The sequence below is a fragment of the Myotis brandtii genome, unplaced genomic scaffold (assembly GCF_000412655.1).
Source record: "Myotis brandtii unplaced genomic scaffold, ASM41265v1 scaffold975, whole genome shotgun sequence".
Lineage (NCBI taxonomy): Eukaryota > Metazoa > Chordata > Mammalia > Chiroptera > Vespertilionidae > Myotis > Myotis brandtii.
In genome coordinates this window covers 949449-959159 of record NW_005372049.1, presented here as the reverse complement: position 1 = coordinate 959159, position 9711 = coordinate 949449, and the positions used below count along the sequence as shown (strand labels likewise).

The following is a 9711-nucleotide window of genomic DNA, read 5'->3' as shown; positions in this document are numbered from 1 at the left end:
GTTTAATCCACTGTGAACGTCTTGATGTGCAGCAACAGCTTAGAGGGGGCTCAGGTTTCCGTGGCGTTGGCTATATTTATCTCTGGTTCCATGCCAGCGGGAAGGGTTTAAATGGCACCCAGCAGTTGGCGTGAGGGGCTGCAGGAGCTTGGGGGCCAGTGGCAGGAACGAGCCTCTTCCGACCCCATGGAGCTGTATGAGACACCCCCCTACTTCTACCAGGAGCCCCACTTCTACGACGGGGAAAACTACCTGCCCGTCCACCTCCAGGGCTTCGAGCCGCCGGGCTACGAGCGGACTGAGCTAGTCCGTGTCCGTGGACCGGCGGCGGGCGGCCACGCTGAGGGAGAAACGCCGGCTCAAGAAGGTGAACGAGGCCTTCGAGGCCCTGAAGCGGAGCACCCTGCTGAACCCCAACCAGCGGCTGCCCAAGGTGGAGATCCTGCGGAGCGCCATCCAGTACATCGAGCGCCTGCAGGCCCTGCTCAGCTCCCTCCGCCAGGAGGAGCGCGGGCTGCGCTGCCCACGGGGCGGCCCCCCGGCGGGGGTAAGTGGCTGCCCCACCTGCCCGTGGGCTCGGGGACAGTCCTCGGTCAGAGCTGGGCGCCCAGCCATCCCTGTGTCCCGTGTCCTTTCCAGATAGGACAGGCAGCAGGACAAGCAGAGATGGGGGTGGGGGGCAGGGGTCCGGAGGAGGGTCAAGGAACAAGTCCCGAGTCAACCGGGTCAGTGCCTGGGGATGGACAGCTCCACCCCCACCACCCCACCCGGAACCCCGGCACTTGCATAGAGAGGCCCTGGCTGGGCCGGACACCCTGATCTCAGGGTCAGGAAAACCAGGCACCCCTTTAAGCTGGTGTCCACCCCAGATGGAAGCCAGGAAAGGCCTGGAAGCTGGGGCTCTGTGGCCAGGCGGGGGCAGGGAAGGGGTGAGTTGTGATGCTCCCAGTGGAGGGGATGACCTGGGCTGGAGGGGTAGCCTGGGCACAGGAGCTTCTGCCCTGGGGACTGGACAGAGGGCACCACAGAGACCGCTGGGCCTGACCTTGGGCCTCGGTGTCTAGCAGGTACCCAGTGAATGCAGCTCCCACAGCGCCTCCTGCAGTCCAGAGTGGGGCAGCGCCCTGGAGTTCGGCCCCAACCCAGGGGGTAAGTGAGGTGGGACCTGGTCAGCTTGGCTCAAATCCCTCAGCCTGTGTCCAGCCCAGGTCGCCCCTCTTCCCTTATTCCCTGCCCCGGCTTCTCCCCTCGGCCTCCGCGGGGACCTGCTGAACCCAGGGCCCCAGGGGTGGACAAGCCTTGGCCAGCTAGAGCTGGGCCTCCTGCAGCTCCTGCCCTGTGCCTGGTGGCCAGTGGCTGACCTTCTCCACAGGGAGGAGACTGTCCCTACCCCAGGGGTCCCTGGGAGTCCCGAGTCCGTGCTGCCTAATGCCAGCAAGGGCAGGGCCGTCTCCCAGGACACACCACCCAGGCTCCAACTCCCAGGGCAGTCGGAATAGCTGCTTCCAAGCCCAGCCCAGCCCCAGGAGCGGAGTTGGGAGGAGGCACCTGTCCCACGCGTGCCACTGGGAAGGGCAGTAGCACTCCTGAGCTGGAGACGCCTGTCGCCAGGTGACCCCCGCCCACCTTCTCCCCACAGACCATCTGCTCCCAGCGGACCCTGCCGACGCCCACAACCTGCACTCGCTCACCTCCATCGTGGACAGCATCACCATGGAGGACGTCTCTGTGGCCTTCCCGGATGAAACCCTGCCCAACTGAGGTGGTCTGCGGCCGGCGGCCAGGGGCCCACAGGCTGGCCACAGATGCCGCCACTGGGGCACGGAGGCCACCGAAGCCAGCCTGCCCCCCTCCTCGCCTGTCGAAGGTTAAGCCACCATCCAGAGAGGGAGTGGGCGCTCTCTCTTGGCTGACTGCTCAGAGCTCCCAGGGCCATCCGGGTCCAGGGAGACAGAGCAGGGGACCAGAGCGCCCGCGGGTGCCCCGCTCAGGGGCAAACTCAGGAGCTTCCCTTCGAGTATAACTCAGCCTTCCGCTCCACCCCTCCCCCCAAATCCAGTCTGAGCGACAGAGTGTCCTGACCCGGACACACGGTGCACCTCCGTCTGCTCTTCCTGAGGCAGCGGCTGGGCTGGGCCTGCCCTGACTCGGGAGCAGGGAGAGGTGCCCTGTCCCCCAGTCCCCAGGGCCCAAGCTTCTGCCGTGAACACTGGGAACCCCCAGGTTTTATGTTGTTTGTTTTGTGTGTTGTTTGTGAAGCTGCCATCTGACCAAGGTGTCCTGTGCAAAGTTGCCAGGTACGGGATGGGGGGCGGGGCTCTTGGGGTGACTTCCTTTGATAACTAAGCATTGTGTGGTTTTGCTATTGTTTTGTAATTTTTTTTGCTAACTTATTTGGATTTCCTTTTTTAAAAAATGAATAAACACTGGTTGCTAGATGTCCGTGATGATGTAGACAGAGGGGTGCCTGCCGCTCCTGCGCCCCTCAGTCCAGACACGCCCAGGATCGGGCATGAGCTCCCATTGCTGGTGGTCACCAGGCCCTGGGACCCCTGGAAGCCAGGTCGGTCCACAGGCCAGGGAAGACACGCCAGCCCCCTGCTGAGGCCTGTCACCCTCTAATTCATGACACCGTGCACTCACTACCATCCCGCCAGGTCCTCCAATGAACTGAGGACAGGCCTGGCGCCCAGCCCACAGCCCGCGGGTAGGGGTGCAGCTGGAATCTGTGGGTTTCCCTCCCTAATCCCTGCCTCTCCTCTGGTGTGGCATTACCAGGAGCCCGTAGGGAAGTGGGAGATGATGGAATCCCACTGCACCCTTCCACCATCCATCATCCGGGAAGAGGGGGCTGTGGCCTGGCCTGCAGCCCAGAGGATGGAGACTCAGCAGTGGGGGAAGCGCACGGGGGCTCCCCAAGAACCACCACAGGAAGGGACGCTGAGCTGCTGCTTTCAGTCTGGCTTCCTGAGGGGGAACAAGGACTGGACACGTGACACGAGGGTCAACGGGGGAGGCATCGGGAGCTAGAGTTTCCCTGGACCATGAACATCCACTAAAAACTTTATTAATTCCAACTGCTTCAGGCTGTTCGTCTGATTTATTGCAAATTATAAGTTTCAGAATCATGACAGAAGTCAGGACTCTGTGTGGGGTCCCCTCCAGCCCGACTCAGTTCTCTGGGGCCCTGAAGAGAGGGACCCCAGGTGCTGAGCAGGCGCTGGTGCCCGAGGGCTCAGCCCTCCAGACTTGCTCCTGGAGACAGGGCCCCACATGCAGCCCCCCAGGGTGTGCCCAGAAACCGCATAAGAAAGAGGAGGAGGAGGCAGGCAGGCTCAGGCCCCAGGCGAGGGTGAGGGCGAGGGCCGGGCCTGGTGGGAATCACAGGTTGGGCCAACCACATGTGGGGTTTCCCTCTGCCTTTGCATCCTGGTGTTTCCTCCCACCCCCTGGGAAGGGTGCAGGGAACACCTGGGTCCCTCCCTGACTCACTGGCCTTGGACAGGAGGGCTGCTCAGGCCCATTTCCTCTGCCCGGCACCCTCCAGGCTCCCGGGGACACTGCCCACTGCCTTCAGGTGCCCCCTGGCTGGGGCTGGGGCTGGGGCTGGCCAAGGGCTTCCGTCTCTGTTCAGGACCTGGGGGGCTCTGGGGCTGCTGGATATATTTTTAAGTTTATTCCTCTGTAGTTATCATGTCATTTGGGAGCTGAAGTTCATATTCATACGCTGGTGAGAGGAACAGTCCACAGCGATGGTCAGGGTTGGTAGTTCCCTCCGTGGTCGGGTGTGGCCATGGCCTGCCTGGCTTCCCACCATGGAGGATGCAGCCGGCACTGCACAGTGACGACCGCTCTGCCAGCCTCACCCTTATCGCGAAGCCCAGGGACTTTCCGACATTAACAAGAGCACAGCCTTCACAATTACATTCCAGAGAAGGATGAATGAATAATGAGGGGAGTTCTTTAGGGAAATTAGCCTAAGTCCCAGTCTCCAGTGGAAGCGCCTACAAGAAATCAAACTGGGTTAATCAAATGTTGTGTAATCAGGCTTTGGGGAATCAGGCTGGAGGAGATCATGGCTGACAAGGGGTATGGCCAGCAGCCAGGCTGCCCTCCCTCCCCACCCCTGGGCACGAGCAGCCCAAACCGCCCTCTCAGGCCCGGGGTATGTGGAGCAGAAGCTACCGCCCTCAGCTCTCCAAGGAACTGCTTCCCCAAGGGCAGCCCTCGGCCCGGAGGACGGACATGCAGGTGAGCTCCAAGTTAGAAAAGGACCAGAGCCATGTTTACGCTGTCGTAAAATCAGGTTTATTGGTGGGGCGCACACGCACACGCACACGCACACGCACCCACGCACCCCCTCCGGATGCAGAGCTAGCACAGTGCTGAGCAGGGACCTGACAGGAAACTGTGAGGGCTCAGGCCTCGGGACTCTGCAAATGCACTAACTGAGAAACAGCCTCCCCTGATCAGCAGACAGCAGCCTCATCCCCCACTGGCCTCTCCTCCATCACTGCCCTGAAACACTCCACGATGCCCCGAAGGGACCCAGGTCCCCCAGCTGCTGCCTCACGACACAACCGCATGGAGGACGAAGTGGAGGACGGCTGCGGCCGCGCCCTCGTACCAGCTCATCGGGTCCCCTGACCATCACACGGCCTTGTGGTCCCCACCCCACCAACCAGAGCCTGGGGTTTCTCCACGACCTTCAGGTCCATCACCCAAGCACAGGGCTTTCTCTCCCCGCCCTCATCTCCGCAGTGGCTGATGCCAGGGAGGGCAGGGCGCGAGGGGAGCCCCCACCCCAGCATGGAGACCTCACCTCCGAGACGTCGCCAAGGGCTGAGCCTGCACTGCCTCACTAGCGCAGCCTCACTCAGACCCCAGTCCAGCTGCTCAGCCACCTGCCGGGAGTGTGGCCTCCACACACCTGCCTCTGCTCTCGCTTGGATGAAGCCTGGGTTCCACCCACATCCTGAACTTGGGTCCCCAGCACTTCCAGCACCAAGGGGGGTGAGGAATGGGTGAGGAAGAGGATTTCCTGGGAATGCCATGCTGCTGGGGAACGCTGCCCACTTGGTAGGAATTTCTAGAGGAGGCAGTCCCTGCACACCCAGGGAGCCCTGAGCAAGGGGTGGAGGGCGGCCTTCACCCACATTCGATGACCTGGGCGGGGACGACTCCCTTAGGGGAAGCATCAAGCTCTTCCCAGGAGAGAAGGGGAGGCAGCCTCAGCCTCCCTCCTCCCCAAGCCGGAGCTGAGGCAGGGCACACCCACTCCACCATGGGCGCGCTATGGGGCTGGGATTCCTGCAGGGGGCTGAGGGGCCGAGGGACAGGGTGCGGAGCAGGGCTGGCAGTGCCTGGGGTGTGGGGTGATCTCTGTCCTGCCCAGAGCTAAGGCCGCAGGCCCCGACCCTCCCCCACACCATCCCCCTCCCCCCAGCAGCTCTACCCCACGCGGGACGGGCGGCATCCCACTGCCCTTTGGGTGAGGCCACCACAGCCTCTGGTCTCCTCCACTGGCCAGCCTGTGCCTCACTGAATGGGGGGCTGTTTCCACACCTGGACCCTCGGCCCAAAGCTCAGGGGCCCATTTCTCCCAGGTTCTTCTCAAATTCACATTTGGGATTCAGCTTAGGCCAGGCCTGGGACCTCCTCCCCAGCCTCACCCAGGACAGGCCTGCTGCTGCCCAGCCCCGCAGGGGGTCCCGGAGCAGAAACCATGGCAGTCAGGCCACTGGGCAGAGCCAGGACAGGGACAGGGACCAGAGGCCAGATAGCCCACACGCAGAGGGTGAAGTGCCCTTTTCTTGGCAGGTCGCCCAGCCCGCGTCGGTGCCCTGGTCTCCCCTGGAGGTCGAGTCCAGGCCAGGCCAGGACCAGGAGGGAGGTGGAGTCACAGCCCACCCGGGGCTGCGCGACTCCAGGAGGCGCAGCCACATCAGAGATGACAAAGGACACGCGGGGCCTGGGGTGGTGGACGGCCCAGGGGTGGATGCATGTATTCGGAGACCCAGGGCGGCTGGAGAGTCACTGAAGAGCCTGGGAGCCTGGAGGAAGGGGTCGAGCAGGAGGGGTCCAGCGGCCAAGCCTGTGGAGCCCTGGGGGCCGTGGCTAGTCCCGGAAGGCAGAGAGCATGTGTCCGTAGAGATAGTGGGAGTGCGCTGAGAGAGAGGGGGGCGTCAGCAGTAGACAGTGCCTCGAGTGGAGGCCGGGTGGCAGGGCACCCCAGCAAGCAGAGCACCAAGCAGATGCAGCAGAGCGCACGGGCCAGCCGGGAGGGCGAGGAGGGGCGAAGGCCGTGCGGCTGGGCTGGCCCACTTACCCCGAGCACGGGCCACGGGCACAGGGCCAGACCGGGAGGGTCAGCAGGTGTAGGTCCGCACCGTGGAGGTCTCCGGTCTCTGCGCCCCGGCCGGCCCGGCTGCGAGAGGCGGCAGCCGAGAACACACAGGCGGCTGTTAGTACGAGCGCTTGCTGGGGCGGCCAGGCCACGGCCACAGCAGGTCAGTGCAGCCTCAGGCAGCCAGGGCGGACAGCGTCACTCACCTTCAGGCGTGACCTTCTTAGGCGGGGCCGGTGGAGGCTGCAGGGACCCCAGCGGGGACACGCCGAGCACGCCTGCGGAGAGGTCCCGTGGCCGGAAGCGCTTCCTCCAGGAGGGCGCGCGGCGGAACACCTTGTCCTCCCCCTGCAGGGGACACAGTGGGATGCACCCCCCTCCCGCCTGGGCGCTTGGCTGGTCCCTGGATGACTCCTTGATGGGAACTGTCTCGGGGATGGGAGGCCTCTGGTGGGATCTGCCCATGACGCACCCGTCATCTCACCTGGGCTTGGGGCCCCCCGGGACCCCCCAGTTTTTCTCCTGTGTCATCGTGGCAGCCCACACCCAGCAGGGCCCCCCTGCAGGGCACTGGGGAGATCAGATCCCCGAGAGTGGTGTCTGGCAGTCTACTCCTTGCCTGGAACCCACACACATGTTCTACACATATGTGTGCATGTGCCTGTGTGTGTAGCAAACTCCAGGGCACCCCATGCAGTCGGTGCTGGCGGCCTGCGTGTGTCCTGTCTGCTGAGGCCCCGCGGTCATACCACAAGGAGGGCTCAGCCCCACTGGGAAGGAAGCTCCAGGACGTCTCAGAGGCCGGCGGTGTGAGCAGGGGCCTCGGGGCCTCGGGGCGGGGGTGCTCACAGAGCAGATGGAGTGAGGATGGGGAAGCCGCCCTTAAGCGGTCTGGGGTCGTCTGTAACTCGTTTGGAGCCAAGGAGCTAAGGCAGACCTGACAGGCAGGGGCAGGCAAGGCCGGGGACAGGAACGTGAGGGGGTGGGGTGTCAGGTGTCCCGATGGGCGCTAGGAGCCACCAATGACAAACCCAAGGCCCCATCAGGGCGGGCACTCACATCATCCAGCTTCCGGTCGGTGCCCAAGGCCAAGAGGTTGTTGAACTCTCTCTCCATCGCCTGGCGGGCCTGGCGTCCACAGGGAGAGGGAGAGGCGGGGGGGGGGGGGGGGGGGGGGGGGGGGGGCTGTGGTTAGTCAGCTCTGTGCCCGGTCTGCCACCTGTTTCCTAGGGGCCACGTCCACGCAGACGCGGTTTCAGGGCACTTAACCCTCCAACTGATCTGCCCCTTCGCGTAAACCTCCGGGCCCTCTCACAAGTCAGCTGTGAACCGGGCTCCTTCCTACAGAGCAAACTAGGAAACTGACTTTTTAAAAAGTAGGTCACAGAACACACGGAAGGCAGGCCTCACCTACTGGGGGAAAACCCCACATTTTGCATCAAGTGAACATCACGCCTTTCTGGGCGGGATAAGTGAGCAGCAGTAGCTGATCTAGGGTGAAGGGCCACGGACCAGGAGGGAGGTGGAGTCACCCGGAACAGGTGAAGGGCCACGGTTCACGACGCCACAGCAAACGCTTCACTTGGAGGCAGCTCAGTCGTCGGCTGGTGGCCCAGGGCTAAAGGGTGCACAGAGGTCCTCCCACGAGGCCCGGGAGTTTAACTCGGGAGATTTGGGAAATGCCAGAAATAAGCAAGTTTTAAAAAATGCCACCAGATATTAGCAACCATTTTTAAGGAAGGATTCCTACTGGTCCGGATCCGACCTCCCCAACAGCTAAGCCGTGAAGGGTCAGGAGAGTGAGAAGGACTGGACCCTGCTCCTGTTCATGGGTGAATCCCGTTCACAAAACCCGGTGACACAGAGACAGGAAACGGAAGACGGAGAACTCGGCCCATTTCTGGGTGAAAACAGCCCCCATGTTGCTCCATAAAGACCATCCTTCTCGGTCCTGGGGACCCTTTCCCAGTGGCCGGGAGGGAGAGGGAGGACGTCCCGCAGCCTGGCACTCTTGCGGGCCGTGGCGGGGAGGACCCGCTCCGACTGGAGCCCCCCAGGCTGAGGGTGGGGAGTGCAGAGCAGGTTGGAGGAGGACAAACACAGGAGGCCGCCTCTGGGGGACATCCAGGCGCTCCTCAGAGAACGGGGGTCTGTGCTCTCAACTGTGGCTGCAGAGCCCGGTGGACACACTGGCCCTGTGTTGCCAGCGCCCCCAAGGAGACAGGCGAGGCCAGGGCAGCACATCAGAGCCGCGACACCACCAGAGTGGAGGCTGGCGAACGCGCCCACCTTCCACCCCTCGAGGCTGGGAAGAGGCTCCCTCCCGGCTGCCCGGCTCGTTCAGGACAAATACAGGAGGAAGCCTTTCAGAGGCAGCACTTCCAGCCCCACTGCCCGTAGGACGGGCACAGGCCGGACATAAACAGCTCAGAGAAGTCAGCACATTCTTGGATGGGTTCCCAGGACAACGACATGTAATTTACATGTAATTCACGAGTATCCCTCGGCCCACGCTGAGGCACAGGCAGGGGCCCCTGACGCCAGTGCCGCCCACCTGGGTGTTCTGTGTGGGGATCTGCAGGACCAGGGCCAGGGTGTTGTGGTCGAAGTTCTCGTCCAGGGCCAGCAGGGCGCCGTGCACGCCGCTCTCCTGCAGGTTCCCTGCGTAGTCCCGGAGCCCAATGGACTGGACCCAGTGGACCACCTGCTCATTGGTCCAGACCAGCACATCTAGAGGCAGGAAAAGAGCAGAAGGACCCGGGGTCCAGAGGCTTCCAGGGAAGAGGGGAGCCCCCAGACCAGAGCCCCAGCCTTCCCTGCCCTCGGCTCCACCCCCTCTCCCTCCTCCATCCTGCGCCCCCTCTCCTCCTTCCCTCTCAGCTTTGGGGTGAGGCCCCTGCACCCAGGCGCGCACCTGCGCGGCCCCAGTGGCCCCCTTACCCCTGATCTCGTGCTGGCTCTCCTCCCGCCTCCTCTCCAGCTCCTTCCGGTCATAATTGAGCCTCTTGAGACACATGATGCCGTACTGCAGGCTGCTCCTGCAGGCACACAGCCCACCACAGCCTCAGGGCCACGCTCCTGCCCAGCTGCCCACGTCCTCCAGCACAGACAGCCCCCAGACGCTCTGCTCCACCTGCACGCAACCCGCCAAGGCCACCTCCCTCTCTGGTCCCCTGTCCTCCCTCAGCCTGGTTGGGCCTCACGATGAAGTTCTCAGCATGGAAGCAGCATGGCCCTCCCTCTCCAGGACTGAGTGACAAAGACCCGACTGCCCACCAGTCACAGGGAAAGACACCCTTTTGTGTTCCCATTTCACCCGGCTCCTCACACAAGCCTGTGGATGCTACCGGGTCCTCCCACACCGT

General features: G+C 63.4%; 2 protein-coding genes across 8 annotated transcripts in view; one reads left to right on the top strand and one right to left on the bottom strand.

Moving 5' to 3' along the window:
- Window positions 1-18: 18 nt before the first annotated feature.
- MYOG (myogenin (myogenic factor 4)) lies at window positions 19-2538 on the top strand. The gene is given in 4 exon segments (XM_014533419.1): window positions 19-306; window positions 308-547; window positions 1068-1149; window positions 1640-2538. Coding segments are annotated over 4 exon segments (564 nt in total). The 5' UTR covers window positions 19-186; the 3' UTR covers window positions 1762-2538.
- A 1747-nt stretch (window positions 2539-4285) lies between these two features.
- PPFIA4 (protein tyrosine phosphatase, receptor type, f polypeptide (PTPRF), interacting protein (liprin), alpha 4) overlaps window positions 4286-9711 on the bottom strand; it is a 30241-nt gene continuing 24815 nt past the window's right edge. For 3 of the 7 annotated variants that reach the window (XM_014533429.1, XM_014533434.1, XM_014533430.1), the window contains 5 exons: window positions 9287-9384; window positions 8901-9076; window positions 7406-7474; window positions 6553-6694; window positions 6369-6427 (listed from right to left, as the gene is read on the bottom strand). In XM_014533429.1, coding sequence (XP_014388915.1) covers window positions 6369-6427; window positions 6553-6694; window positions 7406-7474; window positions 8901-9076; window positions 9287-9384 — 544 coding nt within the window. Of the gene's footprint in view, window positions 6168-6328; window positions 6428-6552; window positions 6695-7405; window positions 7475-8900; window positions 9077-9286; window positions 9385-9711 lie in introns of those variants that run through there. The other 4 variants (XM_014533428.1, XM_014533432.1, XM_014533431.1 and 1 more) reach the window with 2 other exon arrangements.